This window comes from Leuresthes tenuis, unplaced genomic scaffold, assembly GCF_036924035.1.
Source record: "Leuresthes tenuis unplaced genomic scaffold, fLeuTen1.0.hap1 SCAF_7, whole genome shotgun sequence".
Taxonomy (NCBI): Eukaryota; Metazoa; Chordata; class Actinopteri; order Atheriniformes; family Atherinopsidae; genus Leuresthes; species Leuresthes tenuis.
Genome location: NW_027325361.1, coordinates 16005389 through 16026351, shown reverse-complemented (window position 1 = coordinate 16026351; position 20963 = coordinate 16005389). Strand labels below are relative to the sequence as shown.

General features: G+C 38.6%; 1 protein-coding gene across 1 annotated transcript in view; it reads left to right on the top strand.

Moving 5' to 3' along the window:
• The first annotated feature begins 2539 nt into the window (after positions 1–2539).
• Positions 2540–20963, top strand: part of xpr1a (xenotropic and polytropic retrovirus receptor 1a) — a 62185-nt gene continuing 43761 nt past the window's right edge. Inside the window, exons 1-2 of the mRNA XM_072389531.1 lie at positions 2540–3065; positions 8262–8313. Coding sequence (XP_072245632.1) covers positions 2997–3065; positions 8262–8313 — 121 coding nt within the window. The 5' untranslated portion in view covers positions 2540–2996. The remainder of the gene's footprint in view (positions 3066–8261; positions 8314–20963) is intronic.

The following is a 20963-nucleotide window of genomic DNA, read 5'->3' as shown; positions in this document are numbered from 1 at the left end:
GGCCTCGCTTATTGCCAGCAAGAATAGTTCCGGCGGTTCCATTTCTGTGAGAGGCTGTGCCGCGTGTCGCTGGTAAGGCTCAATAATCACTTCAGAAACCGAATAAATGAAGACAAAATCTAAAATCATGTTGTCAGTATACAGGCATGTTTATTTTAAAGTAACATGATCAACATTAAAAGAAAAAAAAAGCTTTTTGCTATTTCGATGAACGTCTTTTTGTTGGTTTGTTTTTAAGATTTTACGTTCAGTAGTTATCAGCTAAATTAACTTGGAGTGAACTTACTGATACTTTGTATTGAAAAAGTTTTTTTTTAAATGTCTTTAAATGCAACTTGTTTTTGCTTTACCATGTAAAGTTACTATAAAGTTACATTTTGAGTGCATTCAAGAACGTAAGTGAACTTGTTTTGGGCATGAACTGCCTCGTTTGTATAACACGTCACTAAAAAATCATTCTACAGCAATGCGCATTTTTAAAATAGAAATTCAACTAAAGTTTGTGAAAGTTTGGTGGTGTTGGCACTTGCAATGGCGCTTTTCACACAGCATCGCGGTATAACGCGTTACCTCAGTCTGTCCAGCAGATGCTGCTATTGACACAAGGATGACAAATTTTGTGGCAGCAAGGGGCCCCGAGCTATTGGCCCCTACATGTTTTGATCAGATAACTTTTAAAGTTTGCTCAATTGCTCAAAAACACTTACACGTTTAGTTGGAATTGGATCACAGAAAGATAAAGAAAGATGTACTTCTAAGAGAAATAAAATTAAATTAAATAATGGACACATCCCCAAAAATAAACTACCAAATTTTGATTTCTACAAAAAGATGTAGTTTTTGTATCATTTGCATATAGATCTTATCTAGTTTATCAAATCAAATTCCATACAAATACAGCGCTAGCACATAAAGGTTTTTATGTATTCTACAAGTGGGATGGTGACTTATGTGCAATTTTTTTGCTGGTTTCAAGCAAATAAGACATGAGGGACTTTTCTCTTGCGACACAAATTGGGCTCTTTTAACATTTTCAGATCATTATAACATCGATCACTTTGACCAATACATTCAGGGATAAATATCTAGCTACAGGTGTACTGCGAGGGTAAATAATTAAGGCTTTGTCTCATCTGCTTCACATGTGAAATAAGAAATTTTAACAGCTAAAAGTTGTTTTTGTTTTTTTTCTATCTCCCATTGAGCTGTAATGTCAAGTTATTTGGCAGTTACCGTGCTTATGACCCTCATTTATTTTAACCAAATTTACCCACATTTTTCCCTTGGTGAGTGTTTCTTCTTCAGTCTGTGTCCATTATTGCTTCTCTTAAGCTTCTGTTGCCATATTTCAAATATGTAATCAGGTAATTCTTGATAATATATTCAAATCATAACATATTTTTAACATGTGATCTTGGCTGATCATGCACAGTTAGCCTCCTTTTTGCTCTCATATAAAATGATCTTGTTTACATGTAATCAGTTACTTCCAACTCAGTCGAAAGGAAAACATGCTGCTACGGAGCATAACCCTGATTTCAACTGTATGTTTTCGCTCACAAGGTTCACCAAATTAAACAAAAATGGATTCAGTAATGGATTCATAATTGACCATAAGTTTGATCAGACCTGTTTATAAATTGTATTGAAACATGTGTCTAATTTCACCTTCATTGCAGCATCGCTAATGGCATATGCCATAAATCTATGGAACTTTGGAGTATATGCAGCATAATGACTACATATGGAAAAAAAAAGACAAAAGTAACGATAGCCTATTATTGTGTTCTTGGGAAACTTTGTTATTCAGACCAAAAGCCATGAACAATGACTTGCATCAAGAATCCAGTTTGCTGTCCCAATTACAGATCAGTCTGGACGAAGCACACCGACTGTGTGTCGTTGTCTGCTTATTCATAATAAGACTGTCTATCATTAGCAGAACAATAACAGAACAAGGACAGAGGGCTGGTCATGATTTTTTTTTTAAATCTGTCTTCATATGGTTTTGGATCCCAGTACGCATATTTTTTAAGCTTTCTCATGTGCAGTACTTATGTACAATTTTTATTCAGAGGATAATATTTGAAAGAGAAGTGTACTTTTTCTTTTTCTACATTCATCTGAAAGTTGTACCAGTTGCTAAACAGCAGATTGCACTTATTACTCGACATCTTGTTTAATGCATGATATAAAGTTAAATGAGGTGTTTTACAATCAAATTATCAACCTGTCAATATATAAATTCAGTGAAATCATCTTTGCTAGAGTGATTTTAGCTACAATATTTTAATCCCACTTAAATACTTAATGGATCGGTTATAATAATCCGGTTCAGACTAAACTGAACACTGACCGAATCCATCCCGGTGCATGGGGCTATTTTGATTATTTGAATGCATTTGGCTGACAGTATGTACTTTCACAGAGGCTTGAAATGTGGTACTATGTGGTATTTACAGAAGAGTGCAACTCTATTTCCGCCTTTATTTGCAGACACACAACAAAAAGCTCCTCAGACAGCGACATTGGTGATAAAGAACTGTGAGAAAGCAAAAATAAGGTGCGGGTTTCTGGATGCACTGCCAACAGTTTTCAGGAGGTCCCAACAGCGCCCGGTGCCACTGCGCGCTCTGCTGACGCAACCACGTCAGTGTGGTTCATTGCATGGCGGACCGCAATGTCCCCAGAACTGCCCAGGGAGGGACCGAGCAAAGTCACTGAGCTACTCTCCTGTTTTGCCGTCCGACCACCTGTTTAAGAGACGCAACTGCCACTGCCATCCCTTCCATGAAATAGTATGTGGGACGCAACCTGCTCGGAGTGCACTGTGCGGGACGAGCCAGAAGTGGAGTGAAAAGGAGCGGAGAGTGCCGGGCTGACGCACCGCATGTTGAGGCAGCAAGTTCCCCTGACAGAACAAAAGTCGCATCGACGGAGAAGGGACAGCCGCTCTCGGATTTAACAGCTTTTTAAGGGACACTTGTTCCGGCAAAATGAAATTCGCGGAGCATCTGTCGTCCCATATCACCCCAGAGTGGAGGAAACAGTATCTACAATATGAGGTAAAGTGGAATGTATCTTGAATCTTATTTAAAAGAAATGCCAGGTTGACACATGCGAAAATTGGTCCTAATTTCAGGTGTCTGAGGAACTGAAAGATAATTATCATTATCAACTGTACTTACGGCTAGACTTAATGCAATGTTTAGAATATGTATTTTCAGTTTAAATATAGCCTTCTCCTGAGAGCAATAAACGACTGGAAAGATAAGGGATGCCCTATTGTTTATGGAGGGGGATTGACTGCGGTTGTTAAGAGCCAAAGGGAGCATTCAGTGTTTTTAACTGGTGTTTGCAGAGCTTTTAAATTCCTTGCATATTGGAAAAATGAGAAGGAAATTTTTACTCTTCATTTTACCAATTCATAAAGACATAATATGAATATTTTTCCAAGCATTATGAATAATTTGTTATTAAGATGTAGTGCGTGTTTACTTTTCACATTTTCGTCACAAATCCAAGTGTAGTTGTCTCCAATGTCATTTGCTTTTAACATATATATTTTTCTTTTTGTGTGTTGAATTTCCGCTTTAGTTTCATAATCATGTTATTCAGATTGTGTACATACCAGAGGGGAATATATATATAGATATATCTATACATAAATATATATATATATTCTGCAGTCATGATGTAAACTAACACTCATCTAATTTAAACCAGCATTTAAATTTTTAGAATTTTTTTTTGTCTTTAGCTAAACACACTGACATATCAAATAGAATTTGTTGCAACATTTTCTACATTTCTATTTATTTTGTCAAAACAGCTGCATACATAATATTTCTAGAGTAACCAGTAGTGGTTATTGACATTTTGTCCATTTTTCATCCTTCAAGACTTCATGTCCCACATACATGTACTGTCTGGTTTGGGATGTCTTTAGATTTAGTGGTTGATCTTTGTTTGTACACATGTTCTTTGTTGGGTGGTGTGCAGTACTTAAGGAGTATTTTGTTTTCACATCCCACCTCAGTTGGCTCTGCACAGAGAGCTTTAGTGCAGATGCGCTACTCAGTTCCATTTGGCTCTATGAATTATAGACAAAGACCCTGTTCTCTGCAACCTTCACCCCAGACCCAACAAAAACCCACTGCCCTTGTTTTATTTGGTAACATGCTCTAGATATCAACACTGAGTTGGAAATTTGCTACAGCAGGCATTGCTCCATCTTTACACGAATGATATGTTGTCATAATCATACAATGAAAGCGCCCCTAATCAACATAATTGAAGTGGAAAAGAATTTAAGGAGATCTTTAGCGAGCACAGAGGGAAGAGGTTATTTCTTCAGCCCTTTTTGTTTGAAATGGTTATTAATGTACAGAAAGAGGCTTTTTGGTGTCTTTTATATGTAAACACTGCAGCACACTGAGCCCAGGGACAGATGCATGGCCATACCAGCCATTTTACACCTCCAGTCTTCGCCACCGCACTCACTGACCTGAGATGGATGATGATAGATTTTCTCTGTCATATGTATCTGAGTTTGTTATTCTGAAGCGTTTAGAATTTGACATTTGGATTAATAGTTTTATAGCATTTTGTGATAGATATGCCAGTTATTTATATACAAATAGATGAAGCTGTGTTAATTGGATTAAGTTGAATTAATAGGCTTTATTAAGACTGTTTGTGCCCCAGAAAGACTGTGGTTAATGTTAACCGATGGCTGTCAATAGTATGTCAATTACAGATGTGTAGTTCATGGAGTCAAAGTCAGTATATCAAAATGTTTTGCCATCAATCCCATCATCGTCAAACACATTTTCAGAGAGTTGTTCTCCTGTCCATACACTTTGCATTCTTTCTCAAATCTGAATTATACATAAGGTGTTGGACAAGGATGTGTGTGTATGTGCGCTACTGCAGGAGCCTTCAGTCTTTGTCTAACCTAAACATCATGAAATCCAGAGTAGGAGGGGCAGGTTGACGGCTAATGTCTATCAATTATGGGCATCTTATTGAGAATGCAGTGCTGCCTGATAGTCTGTAGATCAGACCAACATAAAGTAACTAAATAAAGTGAGTCTTCTTTAGTGAGGTAATAAACATAGAAGAATGTCACTCTGAAGAAAGCAACGGAAAATAAGTGTATATATGCATTAATCAAACATTTATACAGCCCTCCATATATTCATGTATTCTAATGCAGCCAACATACTGTAATTGCTGTATTGTAATTCAGTAGCAAATACTAAATTACATGCTTATGATGCCAACAGCATGGGTCATTTTTGCCACTAATCCATGCAGGAGGCAGTGACACACATCTGCCCTCATCCAAATTGAATGTGGTTTGAAGTGGCATTCTTCAATTTGTGCAGTAGTTGTATCGATGAACATACTGTCCGGTTTTCAGTCTTCCATTTTTAGAGCATCCTATTGTGTGGAAAACTGCGTGCCCTCTATTTAGATTGGTCAGGCAGTTTCTATGCAGATGAGAGGGTTGCGGCAAAGTGCCCGTTCCAGCAAATGCAGGTTCTGCTTAGTGAGACACCTCATTTGAATCTGGAGGCATTGACGAGGTGATTGAATGATCGAATAATTAGGTGTGCGCTTTATCCTGTGGGATTATAGTTATAGACCTTTATGCTAAACAGCTGTTTTACATGGAGGTGTGTGTTTCCTGCATCTTCAGAGGCTAACCACAAAAATCAGCAGATGTGGATTGATATGAGATTATTTGACTGTAAATGTAATAGTTACAGAACTATTCAATAAATCTCAGTAACAACTGTTGGATTTTTCTGTCAGCTACTTACATTTTCTGCTGGCAGCATGTACAATATATGCAGACAATCAGTGTGTGGTGCATAACTGTGATGAACATTACAGGTAAGAAGAAAGAAAAGGAGAAATAGAGACTTAGGTGTGTGTGTTTATGAGTGGGTGGGTGGGAGAACAAGGCCACTTGTGCATTTACCTCTTCAGTCTAATCACTCGCTTAGGCTTTGATGTGAAGGATGAGAGTGTATGTGGAGACTCACATTTTAAATTCAAAGTGTCAAATTCATGTGTTGACTTTAAGTAAAGGTGGATGTGATTTTAATAACAAATTTTTTTGTTTGTTCAAAGGTCAAGTACTGTCAGCTTCTCTGTTTCTTAATTAATCTGAGTAAGCAGTTGTCTAGATGTTTTAATGATTAATGGGGAACTGTACATTGAATGTACAAAACTGTCAACATAATTTGTATTTTGTGCAACCACAGTGTGATGCATCAGCAATATGCTACATATGAATGTTATGTATACAACAGGCATGGCATGGTAACTGCTGAGAGCTCCCTTTCTATACCTCCCTCCTCCCTTCCATCCTCACCTCATCGTTCCTCCCCCACTGGGAGGACATCTGGTCCCTTACCAGACCTGCCCTCTGCAACCCTCCTCCCCTTCTTTCAGCCTAACCTCTCCTATCCTCTCTACTCCTCTTCATGTTGGGATCCACTTAGACACAGAGCTGCAGATTCAAATGATCAATCTCTGTTTCACACTAATAATGGACAATGTTCCATCTCCTCTTGCACAGGATTTGATCTGACCACGTAGCACAAAGTTATGTTGATTACAGTCCACTCAACACAAAGTGACATTTTAAGGATTTAGTTCTAAACAAAACAGTCATTTAGCTGGGCCAGCAGGGTAATTTCAGTTTAACTTGAGTGTGCACTATCATCACATACATGCATGCTCATCCAAACTGAGAGCGACGTTTAGCTTTGCTCAGCTACAGGTTCACAAAAGATAACTACCAACCCTGTGGATTTAAATCAGATCCCGAAGGAGCCACATTGCCCCTCTCTCCTGTCCCAGCCATCACCATGGCAATGCAGCAACCCCCCCCCCCCTCCAGTCTATTTAAATCTGAATTTCTATCTCCCACCTATTAGTTGGCTGTGGGCTATTAGTTAGTAGCCAGGCATTAGAAGACTCAAGTGCTCTCAGTCCCATGTGAACTTAATCAGAAAAAAAAAAACAGAGACAACTTATATAACAAATGTTTGCCTCTTGGATAAGGCTCTATTGTATGTAATTTACACAGGAGCCTTGTATCAAGTATCAACAAGCTGATACTAATGCACTTTCTCTCCAAGTGGTCTACACCCACACACTGGACTTCCTACAGTGCTGCTTCACTACCTTATTGCAAAAGAAACGGGTACAATAAAGACCTGAACACAGATAGGAGCACGTTCAGCTCGTGATAATTCACTGACTCCACAGTCTATGATTACGCAGTCTGTTTGGACTCTTCATACACACGTTTCAGTCAAGTGTTATAAAGGGCAGAGAATTTCAACTGTTTTTTAAAAACCATTATAAAGATCTCTCATTGCAGATAAACACCTCCGTATTAACACTGCAGCCATCACCATATTGTATCGCTCAGTTTGTCAGTCTGCTTATTAATCCATAATTTTCTCTTTTAACTGGAAGGATTAAAGATATGAAGTTGTAGCATCACAGGACAGAGCAGTGCGTGGGTAGAGTCCACAGAGGACAAGAAGCAAAGAGTATATTACAGACTTCATCATGTTTTATTTACAGCACACAGGGCAAGATGGATGTGATTCCCGACTTATTCACAGTGATGACTGTTTTTTGTTTTTTCTTCCCTGATTGTCTATGATAAAAGTAATTGGACAAATTCATCCTATCGAGATTAGAGCGTGTTTACCTGCTTTATTCACACATGATCTCACTTGATTATATTTTGGACTTCTTCCCAGGGAGTTGGCTGGGTAAACTGGGCAAGAAGTCTGGAGCAAATGTTGCAGACATTTACACTCTCTTAAGCAGCTCCTCTGGAAGACGTCTAGAATTTAGAAACTTACACTTGATGATGTGTGTAATTTAAATATATGGAGTAAGTGTTTAGTTTATAGCACTTAGCACTTTTTAAATTCCTGTCCAAAATAATTTGAATGTTTTTACTTACTGTAAACCTTTTTCATACTTAAGTAGGAATTCAGATAAGATGTAGAAGAGATCCAGTTTAGACAGAAGTAATCAACTGATCATCCAGATCACCCCAGTTTTACTCAATGGATGAATAAACTTCTCTGTTTGCAAAATCAGTGGTCTCTGATAACATTGCTATCCATGCAAAAGTAAGTCTCTTGCTTAGACTGGTCTTTTGTGTTTGTTTGATTGGAATTTGCAGACAGTGATTTTTTTTTCTTTCATTTCATCACCAGGCGTTCAAGGACATGCTGTATGCTGCCCAGGACCAAGCTCCATCCATTGAAGGTAAGGAAACACACTGGTGGAGTTAATAAACCCGGACAAACAGACGGGCAGAAACGCACTCAGACACACTTATGTGCCCTGTTCCCCGTGTTTGGGCATCCCCAGAATAACAACCCATCATCTGCTAAAAATAGGTAGAAATCATTGCTGACTTGTTAACTCTCTCCACAGTTTCTTTCTCAACAACATCAAAGCCAATTTCGATAGCATTACTCTTTACTATTTATGGTAACTTGCTTAAAGTCACAGTTGACAGTACAAGGGGTACTGAGTAGTAGTTTTTGCAGTTTTGCATGCGTTGTGATTTTTCTGTAGTCAAGTTTATATTTTGTACAAAGTTATTTCAAGTATGAATATTGAAACAGCACCAGTTGTTAGAGCAATGAAGTGCTAGCCACCATGACATAAGAGGACTAAAATTTAATTCAGCGTTGATGGTTTCTATGAACACAGCCGAGATAAAGACGGCCACTGGCTATAATTACTCTGGCATTAGACTGCAAGTGCCGGGTAATGAAGGAAAGAATTCAAACCATTTGTTTTCATTTCAGATAGCCATTTGTGGAGGGTAACAACTTTTTTTAGTTGCAGGGTTGAGAGGAACTTTTCGTTGCTGTGACATGCAGCACCTCCCTGACTGTGAGACTCTGTCACGATGATATCCAAGAAAAAATAGGACTTGACCTATATATGGGTGCACAAAAGTAACCATTCTTGCATGTCTGTTTTTTGCACAGCTGATTGTGTGTGCATGCATCCAAACAAGTGCCTGTATCGTCAGAGATCTTTCAATATTGTGCAACAGGCCCCTCGCAGAGCTGCAGCTCCCAGAGCTCAGTTCCAGCTGGCAGTATGATATGACTCTCTCTATGAGCAATATACCCTCACTGAGTATGTGTGGATAATAGAGCTGTTTTGTGTGAAAGCTTCTAAGAGTCACTGTCAGTCACTGAAATTAGATTCATGCATGTGTTGACCCGATTTTTGACTGCAGTCTGTGTCACTCTCAGGATGTGTTATTCAAATTTCTCTGTGAAATGTGATTTATGTGTGTATTATTATTATTATTATTAGTACATAAGAGCTTATGTCCCCTCCTTCCCCTAATAGTGTATCTCGTACTTTTATAGAACACACTTGTTGTTTTGTAAGACATAAACTATCTTTCCTTTGAGAAGTGTCTCCAGTGGCTGTTGGGCAAGCTAGGCAAGCCCTGTTCAGATGACAATGATGATGAAAGATTATTTCCTGTCTCAGGTCTGAGCTGTACTCATAGGTCATTGGTTTGTCTCTGTCAGCTTGTCTCAAAATAAAATAGGAGACTATGTGCTATGAAAAGAGACACAACCAATCAATCAGTTTAAAATCATACTCTGCCATTCATCTGGTATCAGTGTAACATTTCAAAGGTTCCCACTCAATCAAATTGATTTGTCGTCGTATCACGCTTTTGCACAGCATCCGTGTACATAGAAATTGGTGTCAGCAGTGATATGTTTTGTGTTCAGTGGTGGAAAAGGTGTTCCCATATTTTTCTTAAAAGTAGCAATGATTATCATATATGAGCAACAGTCCTACTGTCCAAAACCTTCCTGAAGTAAACTGATATAAGTATTGATTAAGTTCTGTCAGTGTTTTACTTTATGCTTCACCACTGGATTTACTACTTCACTAATGTGACTAGTAACACCAGCGGATAGATGTGTGCCGGCATAACATACACATTTACTCATGAAACATGATGGAGAAAATGTACCCTGCTTGTGTTAGACAGACATCAAGCTGCCTTTTGATGTATCAGACAGTTGTCTGTTGTGCTGGTTTTACTGGAAGAGAAGGAGGCTGTAATAAAAACAGAAGCAGAGACAAATAGCATTACTGAGCTTCTCCTGTGGCTTGATTTGTTGACTTTTCATAAGAGAAACAAGATCAGCAGGTGTTATGAAATCCAAGTTTACTACGGCAGTGTTTTTTTCACATCTGCTGAACCCTAACCACCAAACCTGATTAGTTTTAAACTGAAGCAAAATGATATTGGAAAGAGTAGACTTCATAATTAGTTATTTGTTATTAGTTTCAACCTTTGTAGAAAAACTACTCCACACAGTAAGTGGAAACTATGAGCAATAGTATCCCTGCTTCTGCTTGATTTCATAACCATTAAACCCCTGTTTATACAAAAATGTATTTGTTAACGAAATGAGGGGGTGGTCTCAGAATGAGGAGTAGAGATTAGTGTAATGAAAAAGAGTACATCCTCACATTAGGCATTGAGATATACAGGGAGGTGCAAATTAAAGAAGAAACATTTGAGAGCTTATTAAAGTGTTTGGCTATCACATGCTGCCAGCTCAGTCTCATAATTTCATCACATTTCTAGCACTTTCACTATCATACTGGAGTAGGAATTAACACAAGCTGGGAAACCAAAAGTTTTTTAGTAATGGCTTAGTTAATTATTCATTAATCTTCAATAAAACTCATTGATTGCAGCTTTTAAACACTTAATATACAGTGCTGTGCCAAAAAGCATTACCAACTAATATGATCAGCTACGATCTTATTAAATTTTAGACCAGCTATGAGGATTCAGAACAGGGGTGTCCTTTTCGCTCTCTTTTCTCCTGCCTCAGTCTTTACAAAAAGCAACATTTTGGTATTCAGAAGATGTATCCTTTGCCTCAGGGAGACAGTTTACTGAATTATAACTACTTGCTCACCCACTCTGTTTCCTCACTGGCCACCCTGCTGCACCTGATAGAGATGTGTAGTAGATAGGATGAATACTAAACAGGCTGCATCTCGAAGCCTTTATCCAAACCTCTCTATATTGTTAGTTTGTAAGATTGTGACTACAAATGAAAAATAACGGGATATATTCGTAACATTGATAGTTCGATCTCCCCGTAAGTGTTTAAATGCCTCTCATTCTGTTTTCTGGGATGATGTGGTTGTTTGACTTTTGTTCTAACAGATTGCACAGTCATCACCTCTGCAGCAAAGAGCCTATGTGGGAACGTGTCACAGAAAATGTACTTATTTCAGAACAACACCAAATCATTTCATTTAAAAACGATAGATTCACAGTAATTAAGAGATTGTACTGCAAACAGACTGCATCACTACACATGCATATGAAGGTGGCTGAGGCCCTCCACATGACCTCTCACCCCTCGCCTTTTGTAAATTCACTGGTCCCATGCACAAGTGTGATTAAAACATGGCTGTTCATGTAATGTGGTGAGCCAGTGGAAAACAGCAAAGAACAGCTGGTTCCCCCTGTTCAAGTCATTAGAATGAGTTATGTCACAGTCTAATTCAATTAGCCTGCTGATTATTACAGGGATGTAAAAACGTAATGACTCCAGATAATAAACGCAGCCTTAACAGGAATCTGGGTTTTGTTGGTGTGTGTCATACTGTTTCCAGTAATATGCACATACTCTATGTGCCCAGATTTATATAATGAAATATTTTTCATAATCCAGAAAGCCATTCATATCACGTTTCATTCATTCAGTGTGTTCTTCCACTACTCTGTCAATTACGAATCTATTACTATGATGGTATCTGTGCAAGACTGGGTTGGGGGGTAGCTGTGGGAATATGGTAGTGAGGAACACTGAGAGTGAGCTGGGGCTTCCTTGCTGTTTCATAAACATAGATAAGGTCTGAGGAGGACAATGCACATTATTGACTTCTAGCTCAGGAAAGGAGGGGAAGTCTATTTCTTTTGAACCGCAGGTTCTTGATTACAGAGATGACTGTGATACAGACCAAGTACACTGTCTGGATTTCTTTCGTATGCTACAGTTCAGTCTACCTTAATATAGTGAAGTTCCTCCCTCAGCAATGTTCACTATATTGTCAGTACTGTCCTGTGCCTTTGCTGTTGCCCATCTTTCACGTTTTCTGCAACCTGATATGAAATGGTATAAAAGCAGTGGTGTGAAAATATGATTATTGCAGTGCTTCTTTGTATGGGTTACTTTTTTCTTTTTGATCAGCTATAAATGTAATTGGAATTGAAAACTTTATGTAGCCTCACATTTCTAGCTGCAGTGTGCTTGATTGTGTTGGCCCAGGCTGTTTGCTTTTATTAAATACATGTAGTAGGTTTAACTTACTAAACCTACTACATGAATTTAAAAAAAAACAACTTTTTTCTCCCCAACACATGTGTAAGTCAGTTCTGTTTCTCATAATGAGTTTTTTCACTAGCCGTCATAGAGTCATTCAAATCACAACTAACGAAGTTACAGCATTATATGTCAAATTTAAAAAATGCCTCAGGTCTGTGTACATTGAGGCAGCTTGCTTTTTTTTTTGCTTATTGTGAATTGTTTAATACTTGGGTATCAGTACAGGTATCAGACATACATTATGTGTGCTTGTTTACATGCAACTTCTCATCTGTGATATGAGGAAATTGAACGACTTTAATGTTACACAGAATTTTTGAATGATCTTGTATCTCTGGCGTGCCAGTGCCAAACAGACAGTTTATGTGTTACATACAGAAAAAAAAAGAATAAAATAACAGATAAAAAAAATCAGCCCTCCATACAGACTAATGGAAGTATGAATGGATTGATTGAATTACTGATTCAGTCAATACAAGGCACCCTCAAAGCCAGATGTTCAGTGTTCCATTGTGGGCACCTGTACCAACAAAGCCTGTCATGCAGCCTGCACACTTTTGTTTTGTTGTCTACCATAGATAATATTGTCGGTGTCCATTTAGATTGTTATAGCTTTGCCAACAGACTAACAAACATGACATCAAAACTGAACTTTGCTGCACTTCCTCAGCTTTGCCAGTATCTCTCTTTGCTCCATCAGCTCAAACTCTGCATGCATAGGGAAGGACTCTCAACTATAATTAGGCGAAAGGGGGTCAAACACAGATACTTGGAACCATACACACTCTCAGTCAATAAATGAACTAACATTCTTGTCTTTGTAGTGTGGGAGGAGGCGATAGCACTCAACCAGCAGGCTTTAACCCAGAAGCCTTTAGCTTTATCTTAGCTCCAATCGCTCTCTAATGAATATTTTGTATTAATTTTGTGTTCCTAATCTGCATAATCAAAGCAGTATGATGGATCAGAGCCACAAATGATCTCAACTTCACCTTTTAGCGAACGCGTGTTCTGATTGCATTGTTGTCCATGCGGCTTTCTAGCCCGCCATTTTGTCTGCTGTTGTCAACAGCCATGATGAGAGGTTGGCTGAAAAGCTGCTAGCCTGTGTAATACAGAACTGATTGTCATTCTGCTTGCGTATATGTTTGAACAGCAGCTGTTATTACTGTTCTTGTTCACTGCTGGAGTCTTCTCTTGTCCCCTGTGTAAATGATTATTTTAAGTATTTTTGAGAATGGTTTAATTGGGATTGATTTGAAATATGTCAAATAAAAAAATGCAGTGTTTTGTGTAAATTTGAGGCATTTAAAGGTTTAAATTTCCAGGCATCATGCAATACCCTTAGAAAGACAAATTTATCCTGAAGCATGAGAAAGAGCCCAGCCTTACACTGCAGGGTCACAAAGAAATCAAGAATCCTGCAGCACATAGTTAATATCATTAAGACATTCTGGGATTGTAAAAAGAGATAGATGGCACTGAGATCACTTAAATTATCAGAACTTCTCCAAAATGATCATAAAAACTTGCATGCCAAATTGAAAAACTGTACCCAAGTGCAGCTAAATAGGCAAAGGGCCCTTCAGGCCTCTACAGTTGATAAATAAATGAATACATAGACATTTACAGACTTCTTGTCACAGCAGCTCTGGGATACATGCATATCAGACACAACGGACATCCCTCTGTGTGGCGACACAGACAAATCCTGAAGGATGGCAGGGGGTCAGGCAGTCAGAGTGGTAGAAGCAATGGAATGGAAGAGAGACAGATGGACATGTGGACAGCCAGGTAGACAGGCAGGGGGTTCAGCAGGACCGCACTATGGCAGCCAGGGTCTCCCACCCGCCTACATTATTGATGGGCTCTTTGACAAGCTGCGGCTCATGCTCACTTCCAAGCACTAATTGCTGGGTTTTGTGGGGGTTGGTTCCTTATTTAGTCCATAATCTCTGTGCTGCCTGAGTAAATATGATAGAAACTTAAGGGGAGTTTTTTTAAAGCTATGGGGCAGAAAAAAATCCTTGTTTGTATATTTTTCAGCTGCATACAGCAATGTTTTTAAGATCTTTAAAGTATTTTAACAGGTGAGTTTTTCAGCAGTTGTGCCCCTCATCAGATACACATTTTGCTTCACTCATACAGGTTTAACTTTCAGAGTGAATGTCACAAAACCATGTAGGCAGGGGCATGGTTGTGGAATTTATAGATTGATCCTTTAATGAGGTTTCTGAGGGTATTAGTGGGGAGGAAAGAAGTATTATCAGGGTCAATACAAATGTGGGATTGCTATCCCAAGGTCAGGGACTAATCGAAGTGAGGTAATGAGTAATGAAAATGGTAAAGGATAAGTGGATGAAGAGTGGAATGAAGAAAGAAGGGAAACTCTCTACTTTTTTTCTTTGCTGTGATGATTAAATAACAATAAAGGACATGGAATGATTCAGGAAAAAAGTGGTAAATGGGATTGCCAATGACCAATGTGGAAAAGGAAATCATAGAAACTGTGTGTGAGAGAGATCCTTCAGGCAGCAGACAGGCAAACAGACAGAGTGGGAGGTCTCTGGGCTCATCTCCAATGCATGTTGCCCTGCATTAGCACTATGGCCATCCCGAAAGAGAAAGACTGTGAGAGAAAAGGAACCATGGTAGATGAAAGTCTTCTATCTATCCATCCATTATTCATCAGTGTATTAGATCTCGCTTGAATGAAGGAGGAGAGAAAAGGAGAGGAGGGAGAGGGGGAAAGAGGGAAAGGTGTGGGTTTGTTTAGGAAAGAGGGATTGTGTAGCGCTAAAAAGATGCAATTGGAAGATATTTTAGATTTGGGGAGTAAATTGAGTAGAGGTGGATTTGACAGGGGTGCAAATATGACAACTAATGATGAAAGGATGGGACAGGGGTGAAGAACAGGTGCTCAGAGGAGTCAAGGTCAAACATGAAGCCCATCACCTCTTAAATCTAGTTATGATCATTTTTAAGGCTTATGAGTCCCGTACTCAATGACTGTGCCTCGCTCCTTTATATGAACGTATGTCTGCTCATCTGTTCTGGCTTCAAGTACAACCTGCCACTCAGATGAATATGACAGGAACGGCCTGTAATCTCTACATCTTAAAGGATGCAGAGAGGCTTAATGCAAATCCTTGCGATGAACAATTCATACGTTTCTTGGAAGCAGCTTCTTTTTTTTGCAATGAGAACACAGTCCTGTTGAGGTTAAATAAACTGAAAGCATAGATTACCATATACTCTTTACATGGTACCATGCTCTTTACCATGTATAAACTGGGGATCATATACATGAAACAACAGCAGTGATCTCAGCGATCTCATGCATGGGAGACGTGAATAAATGAGATCTGGCACTGTAAATCATCATTTAACCTCCGTTATTTAATAGTTCTTTGACGAGAAGCCGCATCGACAGCTCTGGCTGCCAGCCAACAGATCAGCCAGGTTTAGTTTAATAAATGAAAATTCATGTTTTTTTTTATCAAATGCTTTGCTTGGAAGAAATTGGAAAAACTGCTCTGAATTGAAATTTGTAGATTTGGATGTCATACATACTCACATGGCATGCGTTCTGCATTTAGAGACTGTCTGATTGAGAGATAGAAAACAATGCAAAGCAGGGAGGTGATGATGGATAGACACAGAGAAGAATACAGGCGTGTGACCTTGTCTTGATGTCTTCATCTTCTCACCCTCTCTCTGCTCTCTACCACACTCCCATACAACTGACTTTGAGGGTTTCACACATGCTTGCAGAGATTCAAACACACACAGAAGGAGCTGTGTGCTACTGTGTGTGTGGGTGTGATTGTGAACTATAGGTGATGACAACAGGGCCATATGCTGATGTATTTCTTTTTTTTCTAGTGCCACAATTAGAGCACAACCAATTAGATCATTACACATAGCCCACTCTAATCTCTCTTTTTGTAAATCTACTGGGAACGTTAAAGAACTTGAACGTCTGGACAAAAACTTAAATGTATGAAATACAGTATACAGAGATATAAATATATCAGCATGTGATTGCTGTTATTTAAATCTGTTCTTGGCTTATACTTGTTCTGATTAACAATTGTATGGTCCAGTGATACATAGTGGGTGTATGCATGTGAGTTTTTACTATATGTGTTAGTGGGTGAGCACCGTAGGGTGTTGAAGACGCAGTGTCCTTTGCTGGGCTACGCTGCGACGTTTCTCTGGAGAGACGACCAGAACCTGGTTCAGACTGGCTCAGTGGCATGAAAGCATAACGATGCACCAGTAACATGAAGCTCATATCAGTGTCTGTTCTCTTCTATATTGCTGTCTTGACTCGCCGCTGATTATTAACACAATAACAGGCGTCTGAAAGCTCTATTTACAAACTGTACTCGATAGGAAAGTTTCTCCTGCAGCTGTTGGTTTATTCAGTTTATACATTAGAATGAGACTGGCCCCTTGGGTGTCAGGAGGATTCCATGTTGAATAGTGGGTCATAAAAGGGACATATATTTGCCTTCTCTGTGGTTCGATGTCACTATATTTTATCCTAGTTTTATCCTAGTTCCCTCCTGGCAGAATGAAGAGACACACTCAGAGACAGAGAGGCTGTGGAGACTGAGTCAAGGCTGCAGATGAGAGATGAAATGAAAGAGGAAGCATTGATGAAAAAAGAGAGGTGACTTTGGTGATAATTGGAGGAGAGGAAGCAAAACCCTGAGGGAGCCTCCATTCCCAAATGTTACAATTACTAACATAAAGGTTGTGTGAAAATAAAAAGAACTGAAAACAGAAAAAACGTGGGTCTGTTTGAAGATCTGTCATTTGCTTGGTCAGTGACTCTGGATTCACTTCACATTCTAACTGCTTTCCATTGGTGGAAGAAAAACTGGTAGTAATTTAAGTTTAATACATTTGAAGTCAGCTCTTTCAGGGAGCAGATTATGGCTTGAAATTTAATCTCTTCTTTTATTTACTTCACATCATATAATCCAGAGACCAGGGGTGAGAGTGAGATCAATAATTCACAACTGTTGTTCCCCCCCGGACAGGCTGTCTGTTTTATATTAAATGCTGAATTATTAACTATCTGCAAGGTTGGAAATATTTCAAATTTCCCTCCTGACAGTAATGAAACTTCAAAAACTGTCCTGTCACTCACAGGCTGCCCTAAGAGCATCAAAACAAATATATGGTTGAACAAAAGGTTAGTATGACAGCATTTTATAAATGTGTGATGTATTAGAAATAAATGGGGAGATTAGACAACACCACTGAGTGTTAGTTCACACCCTCTGTCACACTGACATACTTATTAATTGAAGCTTTTTATCATTGATTTTAAAATCACCATGTCAGGACCGTTAGTGTTAATCATTTTTCACAATTCACCATGCCTGTTACAATATGCAGACCTCAGGTGATATGCATATTTAATTTCCCTCTCGACAAGTGATTTATATATTCATGATAACTGTTGATAATAACCAATGAAATTTAAGTCCTTGACCGAGATGCCTTTTTACGTCATGTTTGTGCCTGACGGTGTGTTCCTGACCTTTGACGAAATTACCTCCTGATCAGCTGTATCATTACAGAGAGTTGCTCCTCGACTGCATTTAAGCAGTCATAACCGTTTGTGTCTGTTTTGCATTTCATCCTCAGGCAAACCGCATTGCTCCTTGGCAAGTGCCATTTCATAATTAGGTCTCGTAATCACCCCATTAATATGCAGTTCAATTGAGCAGAGAACAGCTTATTGTTCCCCTGCTATTAACATAAGATATTTGTAAGAGGATTATTGTAGATTTCTTGTTAGGGTTTAATGATAATGAATCATATGGGTGTTGAGTTAAATTGTTGCATTTGTTGTGTTGTAAAAGTTGTGTTAAATCCTCTAAAAGAATTCTAGTTGTGTTTTTTAAATGCTAAAAGCCCTGTGTTGGAGGGAGAGACGCTCACTTCTCACTTGCAACCTTCATGTCTGCACTAAACTTTCTCTGCCACAGTTACCATGGCACCAAAGAAAGAGGCTGGAGTCACTTGAACCTTTTTATTTTTGTTCCTGAGACTTTCAGGGCCAAACACAATTATTCTAGAACATGTTAAACTACGGGCCAGGGTGGTTGGCTGAATTATAACGCTGTCTGGAGAAAGCATGCTAATACCCCTTGAGAACACTTAGCACATTTGATACAGGGACTAAAATTAGATTTAACAGGATAACAGAAAATAACAGATGCAAATAACAGAAAATTCATCTTTGCAATATAATGTTCATAAATATATATTCTTCCTTTTTTTTTGTTTATTTTATCCTAGTAAGAATACTGATTGTGCTTTCTTTACCATAGTTGGCACATTGAATATCCAAAAACAAGGAGGGTTTCTCACCTTGCCCCTGTGCCTAGTTGCATTTTCATGCCAAAGCCCGGAAACAAGTAGAACAGGCAAAGAGGTGCAAAGCGAATGTCAATTAGGTATCTTAGAGGTGTTAGCAGAGGAGGTTTTCTCAAAAGAGGTGAGTCTTCTAGAGATTCTTGAAACTAGACAGGGTTGTCCCTATATTCATAGGATCTGGTAAATATTTACACCTGTATAACGCCACCAATGAAAAGCAGCTGAGTCGTGTCTTATAAACTCACAAATGCATTATATTTACTGGGCGCGTGCTTTAAATAGACAAAAGTCAAACTAATCAAATGTTCAGATTCAATAATAACTCAAAAGCTGTTTGCATGCTGGGTTGGTTCTTTACAAGGGATTTAACAATTTCCCAAATCACTGCCATCTTCAGATAACCTATGTAGTAACAGTTTGATTTTTATCTGACCTATCTTTAAAGTGTAGGTAAAGTGTTTCTGAGGTTGCCGAGCCAAACGTGTGTTGTTGACCACCAACGCAGTCTCACATCAGAATGTTTTATAACTATGTTGTTACACACCACAGCCATTGCAGTTTGAGAATACAGGCTCAAAGTTTCTACACTTACTCCGTTTCAAGATAGCAACATGCCAACATTCTTTATTTCATGAAACTATTACACATGCTCAAAATGAGTAAAATGACATGGAATTCACATCAATGCATTTTTCAAGACTTCTTTCTTTGTAAATTGTAACCTGGTTAGGTTTAGCATTACACAACTATTTTAAATGTTCATAAGGAGACAAATGGACATATGGACAAACTAATCTGTTACACATTTTCTTCTGGGACGTAGCTGTAACCACCAAACCATACTTGAATGAATTAAAAGAATGTAGATTTAACATTCACAGTCATGACAAAAATGAACTAAGACTGACTGCACCAACCAGGAAATCAGAGCTGAATTTGTTTAATACAAATCTAAACTTCTTAGTTGTGAAAACACAAATATCATACTATGATATGACATTTTTTATTCACGTTCAGTCTTTGGACGAAATTACCTACAGTACAATGTTGATCTAAAAACACAAGGAAACTTACTCTCACTGGGGACGTTTGCTGCTGATATAAGTGCTACTGGAGAAACTCAAAGAGCCCACTTAACTAAGCCATCACAATACTTAAACTCTTACAAAACTCCCTGTGAGAATAAAGCATCAAATCAGACTTTAGATGGCTCGTGTGCCTCTCCATTCTGATTTGTGTTATTAGAACTGAAGGATGTTTTGTCTGGTCTACTCCTGCTAATTTAAGGGTTGTGCGTCATGTGTTGGCTCACGTTTGTGTGAACAACTCAAGTTAACAAGGAGCAGGTCCGGTCTTCAGAGGTTCATTTTTTGCACACAAAAGAAAATAAATAAATGAAAAGAAATGTACTTTTTGCCACAGGGCATTAGGATGTTTTTTGAAGAAGGTTCAGTCTGCTGACATACACACATACACATTTACTACTCTAACTTCACAACATTTTTTGGCTCTGATCTGGCCGGTCTGTTAGTACTAAGGCCAAATGAATGGGCTGAATGAGAATTCAGAGCCAAAGTGCTCACTGGTGGTAGACAGACAGTGCCTGCCTCTCTTCATGTTTCCCTTTAAACTCACTGAGTAACTACCTTATGCTGCTAAGTGACACGCACAAACTCACACATACCCCTACACACAACGCACAAATGCCACTCGCATACATATTCTACACAACATGCTCTGGAAGAAGTCATGGGGCTTATATGCTTCCCAGACAGCATCTCCAGACCACACACTGGACCCTCACTGCCATGCTACTTTCCCAAGTTTAACGGTAACATTGATCAACAGTCAAAAGTGATGGAAATTTATGATGTATCAAGATAATCTGAATGGATGTGAAAACTGTTTCTATCCAAATACTAAAATCAAACTCAAATGCGTGTTAGCTTAAGTACTTTCTGATTGCATCATGATTACAATCAACTCTTTGTCTGAAGAGTGTAGATATGGAATCATCTTACATATAACATAACCGATAAAATTATCCTGCTAAGCAAATATGCTTAAATGTTGTCAGTTACTAAGTAGTTAGCTGTTCTTGCATAGCTT